This window comes from Chanodichthys erythropterus, chromosome 2 (genome assembly GCF_024489055.1).
Source record: "Chanodichthys erythropterus isolate Z2021 chromosome 2, ASM2448905v1, whole genome shotgun sequence".
Classification (NCBI taxonomy): domain Eukaryota; kingdom Metazoa; phylum Chordata; class Actinopteri; order Cypriniformes; family Xenocyprididae; genus Chanodichthys; species Chanodichthys erythropterus.
The window spans coordinates 31,713,965-31,738,965 of NC_090222.1; the positions used below are offsets into that span (position 1 = coordinate 31,713,965).

Here is a 25,001-nt window from a genome sequence, read left to right on the forward strand (position 1 = left end):
TAATAGTTAGTAAGGCAAATGTCTTAAGGGAATTGGACCTTAAACTAAAGTGTGACCATATTTGCTAAGTAAATTATTACGTAAAATGATTACAAAATGTTAATTTTTGGTGAGCATTTCTTTGATTATCAAAACATCAATTAAACATATTTTTGTTTGGCTGCTTCTGCATTGGTCAAAATCCACACAAAAATTCATTCATAACACAAACTTTATTTTCAAACAATCTGTTACATCATCACTTAAAACTACCAAAAAATACTTCATTCTAAAGAATTATTTGTGGACAGGTCAGAAGAGCAGCTTCACATGAACTCATATCACTGGCCCCAAAAGGAACCGATAGAAAAAACGAGGCTGGTTTATTATCAACATGCAAAATACAATCATGCATCTGGCCCTGCATCTGCAAAAAAAGAACAAAAAAAGAGACCGAAAGAAAGCCTGAATGTCCACAGATATTCTAATTCAAGTAGCTATTCATTCTCTAAGATCCAAAATGCTTTACAATGTAAGAACATTACGAAATTTAGCAAAATCTCAGTAAACTTTTATATAAAAGAAAACAACAGATAATCCATGTATTTCTTCAACTAATTCCAGTCATCATGCGTAAATCAGTAGAACTTCTTGAGTTTCTGCTTTCTTCATAGTTGTAGAGGCACATTCACACCAAGAACGATAACTATAAAGATAACAATAAAGATATAGTTCTAAAAATCGTTCTAAATATAAAAGAATAGCACTGTCCACACCACATCTATAACAATAACGATATAGAGAAACGATATCGTTGGGATCACTTTCAGAACGTTTTTTTTCAGCTGCTGAACAATAAAACACTGACAGCCAATCAGAATCCATTCTCATTTAAGGGCCGCTCGTGCATTTAAAATGGCAGACGACATTGCGGAAAAGTTCATCGCTGAGATCCAGAAAAAGCCAACACTGTTTGACAAGTCAAACACCCTTTTCATTGATACTTTAAGGAAAATGGATAAATGGAAAACAATCGAGAAGTAATAACAATAAGATCATTATGCCAGCAAACATGTAACATAAAATTACCTCGGGTATCCAGCGCTAGTTTCGACAACATTGTCTTGCTTCCTTTGAAGTTGAAGTGAAAAAGACTAGGCGTTGGTTTTATTCCACTTTGTCAGCTAAATTCACTGTTAGGTTAGATCGATTACACTAGCTATTCACTCAAAACATAGCATGCTAAGGACATCTGCTGGTTAAAGCTGTGTAAATGCAACAAGAACAGCAAAAACATGTTGTACACACTTTGAAGCTTAGAATACACAGGCCGTTAACATTCGTTGGTGTGGACACACGTATCTTTATAGTTATCGTTCTTGGTGTGAACGGGCCTCAAGTCTGTACATGTACACATGTACATAATATAAACGGTAGCATTGCAACACCTATGCAAGCCACACAGGCTACGCATGCAAACAAAACAAAGTAGAACAGGAATTAGGTTTAAAATTCACAGAAACGTGCTAGTTTTTGAAATGAGCAATAGCTCGGGGCTTCAGTGACCAAACGTCCTGGAAGACTCATAATCGCTGGGGCACTTGGGCTTGATCCCCTTGCTGTTGTAATAGTCCACCACCTGGTTTGGGACTTCGGCTAAGACACTTTTTGCCAAAGCAGCAGGAGAGGCCTGAGAAGAAGAACAGAAACAAACATTTGCAGGGCCATTTATCCATTTCGCCATCTGGTCCTGCACTAATGATGTGTGAAGATACTGTACTTGCTGAAACCCACATGCACAATGATGAAAAACATCCTCAAAAGTGACTCAAACCACCTCGAGGAGCTGAGAGGAAATCAGAGGATGCCCACGTCAAAGGAGACGTGACAAACCCCTCCAACCCCTGTTGGCCAATTAGATGGATTCTAATAAGAGGAGATTCTCAGATACGGAGACACAACTGAGTTGATGTTGTTTATCAGGGGCCATCAATACAGTATAAGTCTGGAAAGAAAACAAGCCTTGGCACTTTCTCCCGAGAGGATCCCAATAAACTGTCACTTTGGCTTCTATGGACACTCTGTCACATTTAGAGACATGCCATGTCAAATGTATAGATTCATTCATTCTGTGTTCTGTATGTTGACTGTTGTAATATGTTTAATATAGATATTATTGACGCTACCATTTAAAAGTGTAGGATTTTAAAATGATTTTGAAAGAAGTCTCATTTGGAGCATTTGATCAGAAATACAGTAAAACAGTAATACTGTGAAATATGATTAGGTAACTTTATTTTGATGGTTCACTTTAGGCATTTTAATAACTCTACACTGCGTTCCAAATTATAATGCAAGAGATAAATCAATAAGATTTCTGTACAATAAACATTCAGATTTTAGTTTTTCTAAGAAAATGTTTGTTTGTTTATTTATCCATGTTTTTTAAGATAACTGGGATCAATCTCAGACAAAATAATTTGCCAGATCTATGGAAACCCTACTTAGAGGTTGTTCCACATTATTAAGCAAGTCACAGTTCTCATGTAATATGGGGAGGAAGAAAGATCTTTCTGAAAATGAAAAGCGTGAAATGGTTCAATGTTGTGCAAAAGGCATGAAAACAACTAATATTGTGTGAAACTGAATGGAGATTATCGAATTATCATAAGATTTGTGAGTGATTTAGAGTACAGCAGAACTCGGTCAGATAAAGGCTTATTGAGGAAAGTTCCTTTCAAAAAAAGTAATTGTATAATAATGGCAGCTATAAAAAAAAAGCCAGTGTTGAGCAGCAAACAGGTATTTGAAGCTGCTGGTATCTCTGGAGTCTCAAGAAGCTCTCCATGCAGGCTGGCAGTTGTGCGTAAAGATGCATTTCAGCCACTCCAAACCAAACCTCACAAAGAGAAACATTTACAGTGGGTTTAGAAATACATGAAGACTCATTTTTAAATAGTTTTATTCACTGACTAATGCCGATACTAAAATGGATGATCTAAATGGATGGATTTCTGGATGGTTGGTGAATGGCCACCACGTTCCAACAAGACTGCGACGTCAGCAAGGAGCTGGCGGGTGATAATTTGGGCTGGAATATTGGGAAGTGAGATGGAGGGTATTAAAATGACTTTTGCAAAACTGGCCATTTTCAGCTATGATATAAAAAGGAGGATAGTGCCTTCTGAAATACAATGCACTATGCACTATCCCATGCTGCAAAAAAACACCACAGCCATAAAACTGTTTGAAAATATATTTGTACACCCACTCTAAATGTGTCTCTTTGTGAGGTTTGGTTAGTGGTGTCTAAAATGCATCTTTACGCACAACTGCCATCCTGCATGGTGAGGATCTCAAAACTCCAGAGACACCAGCAGCTTCAAATACCTGTTTGCTGCTCAACACTGGCTTTTTTATAGCTGCCCTTTTAATACAATACATTTTTTGACAGGAACTTTCATTAAAAAGCCTTTATCTGACCGAGTTCTGCTGTGCTCTAAATCTCTCACAAATCTTATGATAATTCAATAATCTCCATTCAGTTTCACACAATATTAGTTGTTTTCATGCCTTTTGCACAACATTGCACCATTTCATGCTTTTCATCTTCAGAAAGATCTTTCTTCCTCCCATATTGCATGAGAACTGTGATTTGCTTAATAATGTGGAACAACCTCTAAGTAGGGTTTCCATAGATCTGGCAAATTATTTTGTCTGAGATTGATACCAGTTATCTAAAAAGACATGGATAAATAAACAAACAAACATTTTCTTAGAAAAACTAAAATCTGAATGTTTATTGTACTGAAATCTTATTGATATGTCAATTGCATAATAATTTGGAACGCAGTGTAAGTAACTTTTCATGTCAACTAACTCTCATTAGAGTATTAGTAGACCGTCTGCTTAACTACCTGGGGTCGGCAGTCACGGCAGCGATACCACCTAGTTTTTTTTCTTACCAGTGCGAAAGAGACTCAAAATACTCTGCCGATTTTGGACATACAGATAAGAGTTATACATCATTCCAAACTGTGAAATGTCCTCTTTTATTTGTGTAACTCACAATAAAATCTAAATGTTGTGCTTTTTGCAAAATAAATAAAATTAAAGCTACAAGCAGCGATGAAATGCGCGGTGGGCAATATGGATTTAAGCATATAAATATCGAAGGACAATGTCAGTCATTTGTATTTGCCACACTTCCTGCTACCAGCTGGTGGCGATATGACTATAACTACATTTTGGCATGTAGATGTCTTCAGGCCAGGGCACTGGTTTGGACATTGTATGCTTGAGTTACAACAACTTCCTGTTTCATGACGATAGCATGCTTTAGCTAAGTGTTGCTTGCATGTTTTAGAATATTTTTAGCATGTTTAGTATTCAATTGCAATTTTATTATGTTGCTAGTAGTGCATCACAGTGTTAAACACATCACTTCCTGTTGCCAGTGGGTGGCACTATTACTATAACTGAATATTGTCATGTAGATGTATTCAGGGCAGGACTGTTCTCAAATATGTGAAGCCTGGGGCAGATTGAACATTGTATGCCTGAGTTACAACAGCTTCCTATTTCATGGCGTTAATCACATACATTAGCACTTAGCAGAGTGTTGCATGATTTAACGTGTATGTTTGGTACTTCATGATACTAGTGGTACTTCACTTCATCATTAAGGCCTTAAGATTAGACTGACCAAATATGATGTTGTTCTGGTAAATCTCAACGAGGAGTTAACAGTGTAAAACGTGACTTTTCCTATTGCCCGCAGGTGGCGCTATGACTGTAACTGAATACTGGCATGTAGATGTGTTCAGGTCAGGACTAATAAAACATGTGAAGTTTGGGGCAGATCGGACACTGTATGCCCAAGTTACAACAACTTCCTGTTTCATGGCGAAACATCGAATTTTGTCAAGCCAATCGCAATTTAATGTCGCAAAAGCCTTTACAGTAGGCCTTTATATTGCACTCTGCGTGTGCAAACTTTCATGAGTTTTCAAGCATGTTTATGGCCTCAAAAATAATTGACCAAGCAATTACAATAGGGTCCTCACACCACTGGTGCTTGGGCCCTAACTAACATGATGCGCGATCTGCCGTCTCTCTCTCAATGAAGTCCATTCTGATACTCGTCAGAAAATGAACTGTAACTTAGTCAATACTTACCACACAAACATGAGACATATGTCTAAAGAAACATTGAAATGTCAGTTTTTAAATAATGTAAGTAAAATCGAAAACAAATATTCTCTGTTTATGTAATCTGTCTGAAAAATGAGAGCTGTCAGTCATTCGCGAGTCACCTCATTATCCGCTAATGCAGGCACACCCACGGAGATCACGCACTATTCAAAGGCAAATTCTTAGGCGATCCATGCGAAGTCAACTCCCGGATCAACTCAAAAAAACACATCAAGTTTAGTCAGATTCATGTAGGTCTACTTTTCATCTTTTTGAGATGCGGTGAGGAATAATGCTGGAAGAATTTACCTCAGATGAAGAGCACGACTGGTTTCCGTTTCAAATCGAGGATCAACTTGATCAAGCTGAGGATTCTGAAAGGTAAGTTCTTTATTCTTATGTTCTTTATTCTAATTGTGTTGTAAAAGTGTCTGTGAATATTAAACTGCAAAAAGACTGTCTGCTCTCTGCTAACTCTTTATTTTGATGCTCCCCCAACAGACATTTTACTGACTATAAGTAACTTTGCAAGTACATGTCAACTACTAACCCAAATCTTAAAGGGGTGGTTACATGTTTATTTTCTAGGCTTGATTGTGTTTTGGGTGCACAGTTTAACATGTCTTAATGCTTCGGTTTTTTTTAAATGCTGTATTTTTCATATATTTTATCTTAATTCTACACCTCTGTTTCCACTGTCATATGAACGGCTCGTTTGACTTCCTGCTTCTATGAAGCCACTCCCTCCGACATACGCAATGTGCTCAGATTGGTCAGCAGGTTGGTTACTGGCCCAGTCTGTCGTGATTCGCTGAAGCATCCGGAAACGCCACGCCCCTTACCATTCATAGTTACGCACTTAGGTGGAAAGTAAATAATAGCGCCTACATTGCTGTATCAAATTGAGCCAAATCAGACCCAGATGAAGAGGAAAAAGTAGAACCTCCTCAATCGCGGCTTTTGAAGGATGTTTATGAATGGTATTTCATTTAGTATTTGTGTCAAAGTGTTTAGATAAGCTGTCACTGCTGTTTGTTAGCTTTCAATATACAGTTTTATCCTGATTAAAGCTTTACTGTAGTAAATACATGCCTGAGTAGTCGCATTTTTGTAAAGGTAGCGTTTAATTTATAGCATGAACAAATGTTTGTCTATGAACATAGAAGTTTGTTGGTGTTTATTGCACTAGAATTTAGCTAACTGGCTAGCAAAAACGAGTTGCTCTTTGTATACGTCCTAGATGCATTAAAAATAGCAACAGAACTATAACATTACGTTTAAAAGACAAACAATAAAACGTACTTACAGTTTGGGGCTGATAAACAGCAGCTCCTGCTTTTAAAGTGGGAACTGCTTCATCTTTCAGTAAAAGTCTTTGTGTAAATCCAGCATTTAACTCGTGTAGATTCTGGAAGCTGTCTTCAGCACCGCATCCAGTGTAGAAAATATCACAGATAATAATGGGTTCTATATCTTTTGATGCATCGCGTCGCACAGCTCGCGTTCGGTGTAAACAACTCTTCCGCTTTCATTATGCTGCGCCACATGGCCTCGCCCACTTTGTTGCATGTTCCCGGGGGCAGTGTTTATGTTAATAGCAAGGGTTTATGATGTCACCAACCCGGAAAGAAGCTCGTTGTAGTCCAAACCACCCGTTTTTGTAGGCAATAAACTGCCATAACTTTAAAAGACAATATCTCCGTGTGCATTGAACTTTCAGCGCTGTAACTTTGCAGATACTGTTTATGCTCAAGCAGCAACATTACACACTAACTAAAGTTAAAAAAGTGAAATCGCATGCAACCACCCCTTTAACCAAACAGTCTAATACTGAGAGTTAGCTGACATAGTTGCAAAGTTACTTATAGTTAGTAAAGTGACTAAAGTGGACAATCAAAATAAAGTGTAAACTATTATTACATTATAAATTTTATATATGTTTATATTTATTTTATAATGTCATTTATTCCTGTGATGGCAAAGCTGAATTTGCAGCATTAATACTTCAGTCTTCAGTGTCACATGATCCTTCAGAAATTAATTATTTACACATTTTTGTGGAAACTGCAAAACTTTATTTCTCAGGATTCTTCGATCAATAGAATTCTTCGATCAATAGAAAGTTTAAAAGAACAGCTTTTTTAAAATTAAAAATCTTTTGTAACATTATAAATGCATTTACGGTCCATTTAATTCTTGTTGAGTATATATAATTTCTAGATCATTAAAAAACACAACCCTCTATACTGGTTTGTTTCACTCTAGTTAGCCCACTCGAGAGTCAACACATTTCTCTGCATTCTGTGGTTTGTTTTCCACCAGGGACCAGCAGTAGATGTGGTAATTAATGGAGCAGTCAAGCTAAAGGTTATTAGATTGCTCAGAGCCTGGGTGGGAAATGTGAGACAGAGAGCGAGGAGGAGGAAGGAGGGAGTAATTAACCAGGAGAGATTCTCCTTAGAGGTACTTCAGACATTCTGAAGATGCTGGATGAAAACCTCTGCATAGCAATGCACTGATTAAAGGGCATGATCTACAGTTTAGCTGCATGTATAATCATTTTAACTTCCAACTCCAAGTAAAGGGAGCTCAGACGTGGTGCATGAATAGATCTCTTTAGCTTTGAAACATCAGTTACTCAGAACTAGTAAATAGACATGAACAATATTTGCTATTTCAGTGATCTAAACCTTGATCCTGCTGAGGGTGTCTCTTATAATTCAAACAGTTCTCATTACCATCACACTGGACCTTTTGCGATAATACTAAATGCATTGTTGTTATTGTTAACTAAAGCTGAAACTATTAAAAATAATTTTCATTAATTGAAATAAAGCTGAAATAATTTACAATTATTCAATGAAAAACTTCAACTGAAATGAAAATGTAAATAAAATGAATAAAAATAAATAAATAAAATTTAGGCTAAAGTACTCAATTTACGAAAACTAAAACTGAAATAAAAAGCTAAAAATAAATTAAAAAGCACATAAAATACTTAAAACAAAAATTAAAACTAAAAATGTATAAATAAAAGATAATTTAAATAAAATAATAGCAATCTTTACATAAATAGTCACTTTTCAAAAATAAGGCACACTTCACAAAAAAAATTGGATATCTTAGATAACTATCACGGTTTTATGTTTGCTGTGAAACTACTAGATATGTTACATATTATCTAAAATAATAGATAATTATTTTATTATTATTACTATTATCTAAAAAAAAACAACAATCTGATATTTAGCTAGTTTTAAATGCATTAAATGTCTGCATTGTCCCCTTAAAAGGGGATTTTTGGCTTGTTCCACCTTTAGAGGTCTTGACCTTCTCGACTGTGTCCAACAGCTAAAATCATGGGTAACACTTTATTTTAACATGCTACTACTATGTACTTAATAAGTACACTAAATTATGCATTTCAAGTAAGTAACCCTAAACCAAAACTTAACCCTAATCATAACTCTATAGCAAGTACATGAGTAAGAACAATGTAACTACATCAACTTAGAAAAAAGTAAAAAACAAGTCATGTCATAATTTTGCAATTAAAATAAATTCTTACAATTGTGACACCCTGAACGTAAAGTAACATAATTTAGGAAGACAAGCAATCACTCTCATCCCACTCAAATTCTTATATAAACACGATGTAAACTCACATGTTTGAAGTTACGGAAGGGCACAAACTGTACAATGTCACGCAACACTGGTTCTCCTTTAGGTGAACGAAGGATTCCGTCATCACCATCAAGCATCTCCATGTCAGTGAAATCTGCACTTCCAACTCCCACGATTATGACAGACATGGGCAGGTGAGAGGCGTGGACAATTGCCTCTCTGGTGTCCGCCATATCTGTGATCACACCGTCCGTCAGGATGAGTAGGATGAAGTATTGCTGCATCAAGGCAAGAAAGGACAATTAGAACAAAAGAAACTTTAGAGATGAAATAGATGATGGAGTAGAAAAACACGTACCATGGCCTCTTTGGTGTGCATTTCCTCAGAGGCAAAGTTGGCCACTTTTTGGATGATCGGAGCAATGTTTGTAGGACCGTACAACTGAATCTTAGGAAGGCAATTCTGGTAGGCCTCTACCACACCTTGGATACCTGCAAAGATTAAGAAGGAAAGTCTGGAGCTGTTTGGAGGTTAGTACATACTACATACTACTATCGTTAACAAAAAAAAAAAAAAAAAAATATATATATATATATATATATATATATAAAGTAAAGTGACAGCTGACTTGAAGTAAAGCCAATAAAGTTCATGTTTTTGCCCTTTGAAATATTTTAAAACTATAAAACATAGCTAAAACAATATTGCTCTGAGCGTGTGACCGTGATTCATGAGCATATTCAGTCAGTGTGTTCAAGTTCTGAGAGAGCTATTCAGTCCATTATAAATTCTGATTTTGGCCACCTGGAATGGATCAAACCATAGATATTAGCCTACCTGATAAGTTCAAGTAAATACGCTGGAAATCCGCGCTCATTCAAGGATGTGCATTTATTTCATGTACGGAGAAGGCACGGGCACCTGCAAGATTTCATCTGAATGTTTTTTTGTTTTTTTTAACTCCAAAAAGCAACGAAATTGTCATACATCCATTTGCCTCAAGTTCACAGAGGAAAACGGCTGCTTATTCTCTCGATACTGTCTGTTTTACTGAGAAATCGCTTCAGGTGATTCAGTGAGATTGCAGTTCAAACAAATGCAAGTGGATTCAGACCATTTTGCAAAGGCGTTTTACCAATTCATAATTGAGGTGGCGTGAACGAGTGGAGGCGGGGCTAATTTGCATATTCATTGATCCGTGTATATTAAATGAGGCAAGGCTGTAGAGTTACATTCAAGTTATTTTAAGGCATGAACATTTTTTTCACTTGAATTTTTTTTAAATGTGTCATTTTGGTGATCAAAGATGAGTTTTAAGGGATAAAATAATTGACTACAAGGGACTTTAATAAAAACATATAATAGTATATATCAGTTAAACTAAAATAACACTGATATTTAATCTTTTTTTATTTATTTTTTTCTAAAGATTCTGCATGGGCTATGTAAACTTATCAGTGAAGGCTCAATCTTCACAATGAAGCAGTAATGCCGTTTACTGACTCTGTGAGCATGAATTTTAAGGTCAGCCTGTCTCTCCTCAACACGTCTCCAACTGTTTCATTTAATTAACACCTGTGAGCTTGAACACGCACAAACAGGCGCTCAAAGGTGAAAGCATGCCATGCTGTGCAGCAGCAGAATTAAGATAAGAGGACTTTCAAACTGGAGATCAATGGACATAATCGCATCAGTGGATTCCCGCAAAGAGGAATCAAAGATGCTCTGGACCCTAATAGACTCTTCAACTTTGACACACTGCACTTTCTCTTTAAAGGATCTGTCATGCTGAAGACATTAAATGGTTTGAATTTAACCTACTGCTGACGTCTTTTCATCACAACACCTTCCAAGTCTTCATGCATCGTCAGTGACATGAAATTAGGCCAATTCACACTGCTGCTGTGAAAATGTCTCACCCTGTGATGTGCATGTGGCCTTGTGTTTGCCTGTGATGTTAGTTTCATGAAACTCCATCACCCTCCTCAAATAGAAAGCTGTAAATGTTGTTAGATGTGATATCACATTGGGAATTCCACCTAGGACAGGTGAACCGTCCCACAATCGCTCAGGGAAAACCACACACACATTGCAGAGTGTCAACAATCAGCTAAGTGAGCTCTTTGCCTTATTACCCCATTTCTAATTACAGTCTAATTCTCCTCAGGGCAGTAGCTTGTGTGAATGTGTTCTGGTGAGTTTCAGCCAAGGAGGACTACCAGGGAAAAAAATACATTACATTAATCTCAATGCCAGTTGCTTGGCTAGCACATGACCCCCAGAAGTGTTCCACATGCTTGATCATGGGTATCCTTGTGGCCTTGTCAGAAATTTCATATTTATAAAGCGACCAAGTGGGAAACCCTGAATTCTAGATGATACTGAATTGAAAGGGGCATGTCAGTGTGAAACATGTCAGCACAAATAGGAACAGGGCTTGACATTAAAGGGTGACTGAAGTGCCTTGAAATGCGCAGCATTATTCAATGTGTTGACGTGATTCCCACTGAAGCAGGAAGACAGGGCATATGATCCACTCTGTGTCTCTGAACAAGGGCAGAATGTGCACGCTGCGACGGTTCACGTGACACTAACGTGAAACCAGACTTAATTCGCCTCGATGGAAAGCATATTTACGCTGTCTGAATTGTTCCCTATCCCTGTTCCCTATCCTATGTGTCAGTCACCATGTAGAAAATAGTAAATGTGTGAACAAGTGACCGATTTCAGCCACAGCTTCAGCGTCTATTTATAATGTAGGGTGCGGGACACTTCAGATTCTAGAAAGCATTTGATTGGACAGAAAATCTGATGAGAAGCTGAAGTGCAGTATGATGTCATCAAAATCGTTAATCCATATTGGCGGAAGTGAGTTTTGAACTCTTATATTTTCTAAGTACGAATTTTGTCATTGTTTTGGAGCACACCAGCTTAGATAACAGTAGATAACAGTAAGTCTAACATATTCATACTAAAAGCCAAAACACTTTAACTTTGACTTTAACACTCGCTAACCTGCCAAATGCGGGTGGATTTCAGCACTTCTAGCTACTTTGGTGGGTTGAGTTTTATATAAATTATATACATTTTTCAGTTGTAGTATTTTAAAAGGGCATCTGGAATAATAAACTAAGTGCAATGTAGTGTTGTCACAAATATCGAATTTTTTGATACCTATCAATACTGAAATATCTGAAACACTTCCAATACGCATTTTCTGGAGAATAGATACACAATACCAGCTGCGCTTTCTCGCTCTCTCATCTCTCCGACAGCGAGTTGACACACAAATATAATAATATTGTATAATAATAATACAATAATATTAATCTGGAGTTGTGTGTCAACTCTCAGTACTAAATAGAGTTATCTTTTCACTGCTTATAAATAATATCAAAATGCTAGTCTTGGCGAGTTTTCATGTAAACAAAGAAAACGCATGTGTATATCGATGTCAAATTGTGGCAAAAATGCTGAGAAAATCTGAAAATGCTGAGTGGCTAGTAACTTTGGAAAACCACTTGCCACAGTGGCTGGTAAGCAAAAAAGTTAATGCCAAACCCTGAATAGAAATGAATTAATTTGTGAAAAAATTTGAATTTTTCTTGCTAAAATTTCAATATTAAAGGTGTTATAGACTAAAAAGCTTACAGAGAACAAATGTAAAGCAAATGAAGGTTTGCTTTACATAAGATAAAAGTGTTTGTTAGATATATGCATAAATACAGTAAGCGACAGAAGTGAAAATAATATATTAATGTTTAAAAGTTTGGGGTCCAAATTTTTAAAAATAAATTAAAGGTGCAGTAGGTGATCTGGGAACTGGTAACATTAGCCTGCTAGCATTGAAAGAATATGATCCCACCTTCTCTGCAAATTGCTGTCCAAAGCCACGCCTCCTACAAAAAACTGAACGCACACAAACACACAGCTCTCCATAGCGTCACCATAGGCGGCATTAAACTACCTCATGTCTCGAAGCACATAACATTACAATAATAATGAATGTAAACAACTTAGAGAGCTTGTACCTGACTGCTACAGATTAATTTCGGTGTTGATATGATTGATATGGATACGAATAATTCTGACTGACTGACAGCTCTGGTTAGAACATGACGGATTGCCATCTCTTATTTACAGTAGTTATGGCGTGAATGCAGCAGAAGGATCATGTGACAGTGAAAGCTAACATTTTAAATACATTTCTATTCAAATAGAAAACACCTATTTTAATTTATAATAATATTTCACTTTATTACTGTTTTACTGCATTATTGATCAAATAAATGAAGCCTTGGTGAGCATAAGAGACCTCATACCAGCCTCAAACTTTTGAATGATAGTGTAAAAGAAATTGAATGTAATAAAATGATAGAAAACTACAGTATTATTATTTCAACTTAAATGTGTGACTTGAATATGTGACATATGTTCCTTACAAAAAGTAGTGGCAGAATGTAATTACGAATTCAGAATGCTAACCAGTCAAACCTTGACCCCTTGGTTGTAGCAAGATGTTTACACTGCTCAAAGGTCTAAAGATGAGCAAAACTTTTTAAAAGCTTGCCATTGGCAAAAGAGTGACTTTGGAAGAGTGAGAAGACTGCAAATTGGCCCCTTTCATGGAAAGCAAACCGCTGTGCTCTCTAGACGCCTCACCACAGCTCGTCTACAACGGGCTGTCAATATTTAGAAAGTAGAAATTGTTTATAATTGCACACCAATGTCATTCACCCTATCCAAGAGCTCGGTGTGTCTAGTCCAGGTTTGTCGGAACCGCATTACTGTCATGCTGGATTTTCCAGACAATACCAGGACGTAAAGGTGCGCTCTCTGCTCGGGGGAGATTGGCTGGCATGTGTCCTGGTGGGGCTGTGAGCCATTTGCTATTCCTGGAAGAGACAGGCCTGGCTGGTTGATCAAAAGCTCAGTGGTCTGTGCTCATTCTGGGCGCCACCCTGGTGTGTCTGCGCTGATAGAGGTGGTACAGAAATAGCAAGGGAAATCAAATGACACCAATACACTGGAGCAATGATCAATTTATCCTGCTCATGGCCGAAGACAGGGATGATAGAAAAGCTAGGTATAAAACAAACTGGAAGCAAACTAAATTCAAAATCCAATAATTTGGATTCTGACCTTCTCTAATCTGGAAACTTCTGACCTGACTTTTAAGGTAACACCATGCCAAAGAGAGCTAGGTTGCATTCAAATGCATAGGTAGCTCGGCAGGGCTACGCAATATCAATAACAGAATTATCATTTATATTACTTTATACTTTCCCATCTGTTTCTGTATTTCTAGCACTCATTGTTCTCATATTTTCATCTTTACTTTATGATAGCAGCCACCCTTTTAGGAGACATAAGTTTCAAACTTTAAACAGGTTGTGATGATGCAAGCCTACCAAGACATTACATTCTAAAAACAATCTTGATTTTGCAGCAGAGGGTAGTAAAATAAAAAGCAGAGTGTTAACAAATTGCAATAAAATATGTAAACATGTATCCTACAATATTAAATAACACCCTAAATACCAGTAAAGGAAGTTCTGATCTAATGCAACCATCTAAAATCATTTCACCGAGCCTTAAAACATCTGGTTTTGTGCTGACAGTCATTCTTACCTGCTGTCAAGGCCCAGAGAGACTAATTATTGGGGAAGGTGAGGGTGTGACGATGACATCATCCAGGACTCCCTCCTTCAGACATTCCCCTCAGGCAGTATATTTTATAGCAGCATTAAACATTAATGTGTCCACCTTTGTCAGTAGCATAGCTCTGTAATTCAGCTTTGCATATATTGATCTCCTTTGTGTGGGGTGACAACACTATACTGAAGGGCTGTTTGACTTTGCCAATGTTATGTTGAGGCTTTGAGTAGTTCAATCCCAGTGGGCAAAGGTCACTTGGAAATGTTAACGGATCTGTATTGACTAAATAAATTAAAAGAAATACAGTCTAGAATGGATACATATATGAAAAGTATTGAAATGAATGCTCTATCTTACCTGCACATTCTGGGTTGTCCTCGTTGAAGTTTACTGCAAAGTCATGTGACACCTGAGAATTAAAAAAAGAAAACAAAAGAAAAAAAATTCTTATTTGTTACATCAACAATGTACTTTTCAAGAATAATTAAATCACACAGTTGTTAGTTCCTTGAATTTTGATTGTCTGAGCAGCGTTGCAAGAGTGTTATATACAGTCAGTCCATCAGAAAAAGGACTTTCTGCAAGTTACATCAATGCACCAGTAGGTGGGACAATTCGCATTTTTTATGAGTGAGTCAAACAATCACTCCTTCATTCAAAAACACTAAGCAGTCACGATCTTCCTCCGAGTTCACACTTTTGTGACGTAATGTGCTTTGACTGTCCGATAGAAGTCTGCTGCGGAGCTCGCAGGCTTGGCAAAAGTGTGCATCAAGAGTACATATCAGCCACAAAGGGGGCGCTCACAAGCACCTTTCTGAAACCTAAAATGACAAATGGGACACCCTACGGTCTTGTGAACTTAACGGACAAGCACAAGTCCACAACTCCACAAGTGCACATGATGTGTGCCATTTGGAACAGGGCCTAATAAGCTTTATGCCGAACATCACATTAAAAAACAGGAAAACAAGACTCATTGGCAATGTCTATGGATTTTTAAGGTAATCAGCAAATCTAGTTAGTTCTTTTAATTGATGGCATTTTATTATATTTAAATATCTAAATAAATGTTAGTGAGAAGAAAAATAAAAACTTTGAGATATCAATCTGCATATGCAATATTTTTGCTTATCTTTGCTTGCTCTTTTGAAGGTATCTTGAGTAAACAGCTCTATATTTAACAAAGCACATACAAAAGACCTAAACGGAAGCGATGTATTACAAAATGTTTTACAAAATACGGAAGTTCATTGCACATAACCCCCATTTATTCAGGAACCAAACAAATGACTGCCTTAAAGAGTGAGTCACTGAATCATTCACTCAACCTATTCTTTTAAAACACTGATTCATTCAGGAATGAAACACACCATGATCGGAAATATAATTTCAATGAATCAGTTAAAAAATAGTTGATCAGTTATTTTCATGTAATCACGTAATTCTGTGTACACTCAAACACATTAAAACCATAGGTAGGCACATTTTTATATTAATTTATATTATGTTTATTGCCATCAATCTTACATTCGGTGTACTGTTGACTCCAGAACTTTTGAGATCAGTTCAGTGTAATGTCAACTCCAGAGCTTTTGAAATCAGATCCAGAATGGTTAATTGAAAGAAAAGATTTAGCAAAAGCAGGCTATATTGTTTTAGGCACATATTACTCTCTTTTGAGACCAGTTCATTAATCAAGTCACTGCTACCTCAAGATGCGAACTGTTTCAAATGATTCAGTCTGATTTGGTGAACTGGTTCAACCTGTTTGCTAAATAGAACCGGTTTGTTCAGAAGTTCGTACTTTGTGTTGCTCGGATAACCCAGTGTTGATCCTGCTTTTACTTCGTTTGGAACTATTTCAGTTGACAAAGCAAAAAATAGACAGTAACATGAATTGCTCAATCATGCAATCTTGCTGTTGGTCTGAATATCAGCATCACTCTGGAATACTTGATTCTGATTGGTCAGTTTCTGCATTTAGTGGTCAAATATTTTATATAGAGACTGCTAAATTGTATAATTACCCCAAGCATCTGATTTCTTAGATAGCTGTGCTAGTTTCATATCTCAGCTATCACATTCTCACATAACAAATACATCAAACTTAAATGAATATTGAATATAGATTTATTTATTTATTTATGTGAATTCAGTAGTCTTGAAATAAGCAGATAATGTTCATTCAGCTGGTCAATATCGCTGGTCAATACCCCCTTCAGGGGGATTCAAGACCCCTCGCTTCATGTTGTAAATAAACATATAAACAATAAAGATTTTCAATAGCAATGTTTGAATACTTTAAAGTATACTTGAATACTTTAACAAGTCTGGAGTGAGGACTGCACATCCAGCTATTCAATCTATCTAATCAAAAACTCTTGAAGCCTAAGATAAATATAAAACACTCTCAGCTTGGCACAATGGTACATTATCTGTCACAGGGAAATGAATCTGCTGATATCAGTTCATACATTACTCCTGCAGTAGCCTAGTTAGAAGCATCGCTCACTCTTCATCCCATTAATGAAAAAACCCCACTGCGCCCCAATCGCTATAAATGCTAAAGAAGTTACCTTGAAGTCCGGAGGTATTCGAGCACCAAAGCCAAACGCCGGGAACATTTTGTCACTGCACGGAAGTGAAAGCGGACAGGAGATTAGAGCTAGCAAGAATTGACGATCTTGGGGATTACATACCAAATTTCCCATCCTTTCTCAATGGGCTCTGATCACTACTCATTTGCAATGGACACAGATTTGCATAATTGTTATTGTTAGTGCCTGCCAAACCAGCATGCGCTGTGATTTCAGATTTCATCCCAACCAAATGTCCTGACGGATGTGCATTCATCTTGTTCTGGAGTGAAACCATAGCTTGACATGGTGCTGGAAATGAGTTTTTGAATGACCTTTCAAAGAGCTGAAATAGCAGCTCAGCTACAGTGGTCAAAAATGCTGGGATTTAGTATGTTATCCAAAGACTGCTTCAGGTTTCTAAAGAATCAACTGTTGACATGCAAAGGTCACAGGTCTAAAAAAAAAAAGGTTTGGACTGCCTGTCCAAATGTAACTTTCACCTTGTTTTGCCTTTCTTTAATATATCTTTAAAACAGGCATAATCTGTGAATGACATATTCCACTGTTTAGTAAATTGTGACCAAAATAATGTTCTGCAAAAATTCCAATTAACATATGAAAAAAGTGAACATTTGTTATCTGTTTAATCTCTGAAGTTTAGGGCATCACATATCTTTATATTGACTCTGTCTGAAACTAGAGGCAGACTTTGTTTTGTATGAAGATACCTCCTAAGGAAACTAGTTTCAGACTGGCCTCCAAGGCACCATAACATAATGTGCAAGGAAATGTATGACAAGCATACTTCCATCTTTGCTCCAGGGCTTTCAGTTTTTCACAAAAAAAAAAAAAAATAAAACTGGTAAAACGCCTACTATCCTATGAAATATTTATATATATCTTGTAAAAATATTTTTTGGTCAGAATACATGGCTACTTTTGAATGACTATCAGTGGAGAATGATGCATCCACATCTACAAGGTTTTGGAACCATGCTAAACAACCAAACGATGAACCTTTGATTCGTTCACTTTACATTTTTTAGACAGCCTACACATTCACATTCAAAATAAAACCCCAATGTTGAGACTCTACTTTACTCAAAATGCTGCACTCTCTGAGAAAGAGAACTTGCATAAGTGTGAACCTAAACAACTGTCGTGTGAAAAAAGTCAAGAACCTAGAGAGCTGAAGTTGGGATTTGATTGGCTGTTCAGCCTGCTCACCTGTCATAGTCTTGGCAAATCTCCCCCACTGCGACTAAAGCTTTCAGATACTCGTTAGGCTGGTAGGGGTGGATGTAGTGTAGCGAACAACTGTTCTTCGGATCCCCATTAGATGCTGTGAAATCAATCGCTACCTGAAAAGACAAGCAGCAATCAAAGTGGAGCTTTGACTCTAATTACTTAAAATGTATACACCACATGTGGAGAATCTTTACAGAGCGCTGTTTTCTAACGGTATTGACAAAGAGTAAGCAGCTTGTAGTACAGCTGTAAAATGCATGAGTTTAAGCAGGCGTGGGACTATGTATGTACATAAAATATACTTGGCTTGTATAGTTAACGTTAAGCATACTTCATAACACGATATTCCCAATAATATATACTGAAAGAAATGCACCAAAAGTCAAAAGTTTGGACACACTTGACTGACTGTTTCTCATGGTCATGCCATCTAAAGTAATGTTTCTCATACATCTTCAGGAGGACAACCAATAAAACAAAAATTGTGGACGATATAACAGTCCAAATCAAGGAGAAATGCCTATCTAACCTATAATAGAGCCTAAGTAGTCTCTATTACAACCCAAAAACTGTTGTTTTATTCATTCAGTCGAATTTAACTACATTAGTCACAAATTTATGTTGACATAATCATATAATTCAATGATTCAAACAATTAATTAAAGGTTGGTGCTTTTTCACAGGTTGAAGTACAGTCCACAATTATGTTATTTTTCAACCAGTGAACCCCAATGGATTTTAGAGCATTCATCTAAAGTGACTGAACCAACATTTAATTAACCCTATCCCTGAAAGTAAGATCCCTCTCCTTAGTAACAAAATTTTCCATTTTAGCAGAAAAGGTTTGTGAAAAACTGGAGGTCTACCATTATGCATTCTAGAGAAATATCAACACTTATTTAAAACTGCATGTTATATAAATTCATAAAACAAAAACAACCAGAGAGCATTTTAATTGAAACTAATTATACAACCTTTCAGGAGACCTTACATGACAACAATTCAGAAAGATCTTATAGTGACAGATAATAAAAAATAATGAAACACTACAGTGCACAAACGTGTCAGGTGAAAATAACAGTGCTGTAAGCAGGTGAGACAATTATTATTTTATAAATTATGCAAAAACTGAACATTTAGAATGACACTTTTGTTTTCCCTGTTCCCATTAGTATGTACATGGTAATGAATAATAAATCATGAGTGCTCTGACTAATAATAACATAATTCATTAAACAAAGCTGGCAGCTATGCTAATGTCAGAGAAAACAAATGATAATGGATTATTAGTTTTATTGATATAAACACAGATAAATTAACTAAGAAAACACGAGTGGTATCCGCCTGTACTTACTGTAAACTGTATTTGGCAACCTCCCATGATGTAGTCCAGAAAGGAATGCATCTTAATTATCTGTGGATACAAAAGGACAGGTTATCATGAATTCAAGCACTTTCATGCTGCCATCTTCTTCTCGTCACTTCTAATTTATGCCAACTATGATCAAATTCAGTGGCCATTTACAGAGCTGGGATCTCACATTTTAGCCGGATGGAATGACTTCTAGCTGTGTGAAGTTCCCACCTCCATCTACTGTAACCATCAACGCCTCTGCTGACAGTGTGACACTGAAATACAGGGCCTACGGGGAGGAGACAAGGTCCAGATGTCCTCTAGAGAGCATCGTTTTATGGTGAAAATATTACCTTGCACTGATTCAGAATGACAATCCCAGAGTTCTTGTAATTCTTCTTCTTGACTTTATATTTGGGGTTTATGCATTCCCACTGGACCTGTCATTGTTTAAAAACAAAAACAAAAAAAGACATTAGCTTTTCATCACAACGGATTGGAGTGGGTGATAAAAACAACCTGGACAATGAAATAGCTTCATTAGAATGTGTGAGATGGTGCATAATCGCTTCCCATTGGAGCACCAAAACAAGTGCTCCAGTAGACAATAGACTCAGAAAACAACAATTTTAGTTATAATAATGAGGAATGATGTCAAGCCTGGAAGCGATGTTATAAAATAATTAGCAGAGTCTGGTATTGATGCCTGCGGTATTGAGATACCAGCCCAGAGCGTTCGGGACTTCACAAGAGAACGAGGTGTCATCCAACTGTAGCTGTGCATTTTAGCAGAGTTACAATTAACTGACAGCTTAAAAGACAATGGATTATTGTTTTCAAAATCAGAAAGAGATGCAGCCTTAATAAAGTCTTTAGCAGTAATTGTTAATCATGGAGCCATGTTTAGAAAAGGTTGCACATTGTAGACTGTTTAACAGGGATGCACAAACACACTTTAACACCTTACACAGAAAAACATCCTCATTATTGATTATTAAAGAGGATGCATTTCTTTTTGTGTGAATTTTCAACCTTAAAAATGGCAATTATCCAGTTTGCTTCCACTTTCTACACAGCATAGTGGTCCTGAAATGCAATAAAACACAAACAAATTACAGTTGTGCAGATTGATTTAATGGACACAGAGATCTAACAGGTGCAGGACTATGAACTCTGATGTGATGCTTTTTGTGTGTTTACGTGACATTTAATGGCACAATATGTCATTTTCGCCGCTAGATGTCGCTTATTTAAAAACAAAGGCATAGCTTGATGACGCTGTGAATGAGAGTGGAATCATGGGAGTTGTCGTCTTCAGCTCCACAGCCAATGGAAAGGAATTCGACAGACTCAGGCAGAAATCATGTTCATGGATGAGCTAATGTATTAAAGTTTTCTCAACATTACTGTAGTATGAAGCAGGGTGGGTCAAGAGCCATGGGAGTGGAACAAGTTCGCTAGAGCAAATGCTAATGAAAGATAATGCTTATGCTGCAGTCAGCCGCTTCCACTCTTTTCGTTGCAAGTGTGGGGTAACGCAGCACTGTTTTAAATGGTTAAAATACATCAGAGTGTGTTGCAAGTTATTTTATAACGTTACTCTGTGCGTTCGCTGGGTAGCTGGTATTTTGAGACTTGCAGCACTTTGCAGTAATCTAGATTGATATTGGAATAGCATATTTAAATAAAAGCGGGATGACTTGTGTTGCTAAACGACAAGCAATTGATTATAAAATATACTGTATGATGGAGAAAGCTCTCTTTGATTATGCTATGTTAGTGTTGTGGTAAAATGGTGGTAAATCAACAAATCAAGCGATTCAAACAAACCGTGATTCATTTTCTGTTGATAAATGTATCCAAACAGTTGCTCACCTGTCTAATAAAAAACATAATATATTAAAGTGTCTTTGGTGATTCCATGCTTTCTACGAAATAGAAATAAAGGGTAACATGGATATGACATCACTGACAGGTGACGCAAGTCAACAAAATATATAACATTGTTCTAGTGTTTTTTTTTTTTTATATATTTTAATCTAAAAATCTTACATATTATGCCTTTAAAGTGTAAAGCAACATGCTGTTTTGCAACAGACTTTCAGAATAGCATTTCAAAGTCATTCCATTAGTTGTCATTAAGCTTTAAAATTATTCTAGTTATGCAATTATTCCACTGAAAATTCCATTAGAGCACATTGTTCATTTGCAGCCTGTCATGTTGAGATGAATTGTTTGTTATGGTATGTGTATGTCAGGTCCTTCTTTTTAAAAAATTGGTTTCAAAGTCAGTCTGTCTCTCTGTCTATCTATCTATATATCTATCTATCTATACAGCAGCTCAGTTGAGATAATTACTTGAGGTAATTCTCTACAGAATCTGTTAAAGTACAGAAGAAACTAAACTGAATGTGACCCACATGAAGATCTCCTCTTGTAACCTCATTTCACTTTCATCTTTCACTTTTGCTGATTACTCTTTAAACCAAACTAGTTCCTACTCATCATTCTGTTTCAAATAAAGCCAGTTGGATTTAAAAAGCTGCTTGGTTTGTAGATGATGGTCTCTGTGTGGTGGATGTGAAAGTGCTAAATTGCAGCATTTTTTTTATAACAAGTTTAATAAGTTACCTGTCTTCCATCCATCGCTGATCGCATCTCTCTGAACGTAGCTTGAAACTCCCCTATGAAATCGTGCTTTCCATTCGAGTCCCAGTCCCACACTGTACACTGGATGATTGGAAAGAACACAACAGGCAAAAAAATGAATAAAGCAAACAACAGATATTAATAAGGAATTTAAAGCCCCATATCATGATCTTAATCCTTGAAATCGATTTCATTAAAATTCCAGATAATAAATTAAATACAAAAATATCACTAAAACCTATTGTAAGTGTTTTTCCAGTGGTATGTTGTTCTTGCATGATTTAACTTCTTTTACAATTCTGCTTTTTTCCATTTCTTTTTTTCATTTCTCTTCACACTCCCTTCCCCCTCACATACATACATATATTTGTTTCCTCTATAGGCCTCTAGATTGGATAGTATTTCTTTTTTCAGCATTCCTCTGGAGCAGAAATAAAAGATATTCTGATGGATGTGTACACCATCTACTCTTGTTGAACCCACTGTGTAGTTGCCTACATATGGTCCACAGAGAGTGCTGAACACCAGATATGTCTGGAACCCGAACACACAGCATACAGATCTGGAGCAGACTCACCATCACTGTGCCCCATGCATCCATGCATTAAACATAAAGTGACATGACAAATTAATTAAAGTTTGATGGTTTTCTGCAATATTCAGGACAAAATAGGGTTGACATATAATTTTGCTGTAAAAGATGAAACCAGAACATAGTGTGGGTGCTTTTCATTCACACAGGACTCAGCTTGAGCAATTCGGTTAGCACATTATCATAATTTTATGATGCAAGATGGAAAGCAGTTGGACAAGCACAGATACTAAACCTAAATTTTTAATGTTAAAGGAACTATTGTATATGTAGAATTCAGAAACCTGTGTAATTAGCGACACCAGTGGCTTTTAAGTGAACTGCAGGCAGCAAGTTACTGCTCGTGCACACGTAACGTTCAAGAGACTGAACGTGACGCAATGCCCAAATATATTTACAGCAAAGTTCTTTTTCATTCTTTACTTATAGGTAAAAAGAAGTTGGAAATACATTTGCATCGATATACTGTTAACAAACATCCCGACGCCGCCCACCCTGCCGAGAGCGATGTTTAGATGAATATTAGGGGCTGGGCGATTTATCGCATGAGATTGTCACGCGCATTTCATCAGTAAAGCCGGTTCCCTGATTACCTCTAAATCGCCATCACCTGCTTTCAAATGGAGCAGCATTTTAATAGACAGAATCGTAGATCACTGACAAGCCATGCAATATCGCGTTCATATCGCAGATGAATCGCCTTCGATAATGAACGCGATATTGCGTGGCTTGTCAGTGATCTACGGCTCTGTCTATTAAATTCCCACTCCATTTGAAAGTAGGTGATGGCAATTTAGCGGTAATCAGGGAACCGGCTTTACTGGCGAAATGCGCGTGACAATCGCATGCAATATATATCGCCCAGCCCTAATGAATATGTAAACATGTATTATGCACTCTCCTCTAAATAACAAATAAACACAACAAAAATGATTGGTGAGAAAGCAGCAGTTAAGAAAGCATCTGATCATAATGATGTGGATATATTTGTACAAGCTCTGCAATTCACCGGTATCATGTGGACAGATGAGGTAATTAAAATTACGCTGTTATGATAGTTTGATTAAGTATATTTAAAACAATAGATTATATATATATCTGGCTATGTGAGACTATAGTTTAAATGAATCCCCTTTATTTGCATGACACAACATTACAGTAGCCTACAGAATCGCTCTAGTGAGCGCAGGTAACCATCACATTCTTTTGATTTTCCAGTCCTTCACATAAAAATTAGTCTACAGGCTTTCATAGACAACCTAGGAAATCGGAGAAGGTCTTGTTTTCGCTACAAGCTGTTCACACATTGGCAACAAAAAAGCAATTCATTTGTGAAAATTCTTACATATAGCCCCTTTAACGTATATTCTTTTATCCCAGCAATAAGACTAATTATAACTAAGCCATTTGTAGCCATCTGACCAGCTTGACACAGCAACATTAGACTAATGCAGTTAGTCGGAGGCAGGAGTATTTGTATGTCCAACCAATGGAAGACAAAGTGTTTGTGATAACTGTTTGGAAACAAATAAATATATATTGGCAATTCTGTTTGGTGTCATTAGTGGCAGAGAAATTACACACTTCTGCTTTAAAGTAAGAATAAATACATTTTTAAATCATCAAAAAATAACTTAATTGCTAAACAATTGAAGCCAACTTTGTGAATGAGTTTTGATGCTATAACATGCTGTATTTATCTGAATTTTTGAAAGAGTATACTTCATAATACTGTAATTTGCTAAGTGTATTACTACCCTCCACAGGTCAAAGTTTTAACTAATTGTTATATACTATTAAACTAGCATATTGCTTATAAAAATTAGTTCAAAACTTTGACCTGTGGAGGGCAGTAATACACTTAGCAGTGTCTACACTGCCGGAATTCTAATAGAGAAGAAGAAGAAGAGAGCTAGTTCAAGATGAGCATTTCTGGTTAAAATGTATAAAATTGTATTTATTTTTTTAGAAAATGAGCGATTGTTTCTCTAGATAAGACCATTATTTCTCGTCTGGGATTGTGTAGAACAATGTGAAGCTGCAGTGAAACTAATTTTGACCTTCAACTGTTTGGTGCCCATTGAAGTCAACCATATGGATAAAAAATCCTGGAATGCTTCC

At 36.7% G+C, this 25,001-nt stretch overlaps 1 protein-coding gene across 1 annotated transcript in view; it reads right to left on the minus strand.

Annotated features, from left to right (window-relative positions):
* Window positions 1-255: 255 nt before the first annotated feature.
* cpne4a (copine IVa) overlaps window positions 256-25,001 on the minus strand; it is a 71,485-nt gene continuing 46,739 nt past the window's right edge. Inside the window, exons 8-16 of the mRNA XM_067396167.1 lie at window positions 22,271-22,369; window positions 19,993-20,079; window positions 19,640-19,699; window positions 18,265-18,398; window positions 17,035-17,089; window positions 14,813-14,864; window positions 9,155-9,288; window positions 8,838-9,074; window positions 256-1,669 (exon numbers count right to left, since the gene is read on the minus strand). Coding sequence (XP_067252268.1) covers window positions 1,538-1,669; window positions 8,838-9,074; window positions 9,155-9,288; window positions 14,813-14,864; window positions 17,035-17,089; window positions 18,265-18,398; window positions 19,640-19,699; window positions 19,993-20,079; window positions 22,271-22,369 — 990 coding nt within the window. The 3' untranslated portion in view covers window positions 256-1,537. The remainder of the gene's footprint in view (window positions 1,670-8,837; window positions 9,075-9,154; window positions 9,289-14,812; window positions 14,865-17,034; window positions 17,090-18,264; window positions 18,399-19,639; window positions 19,700-19,992; window positions 20,080-22,270; window positions 22,370-25,001) is intronic.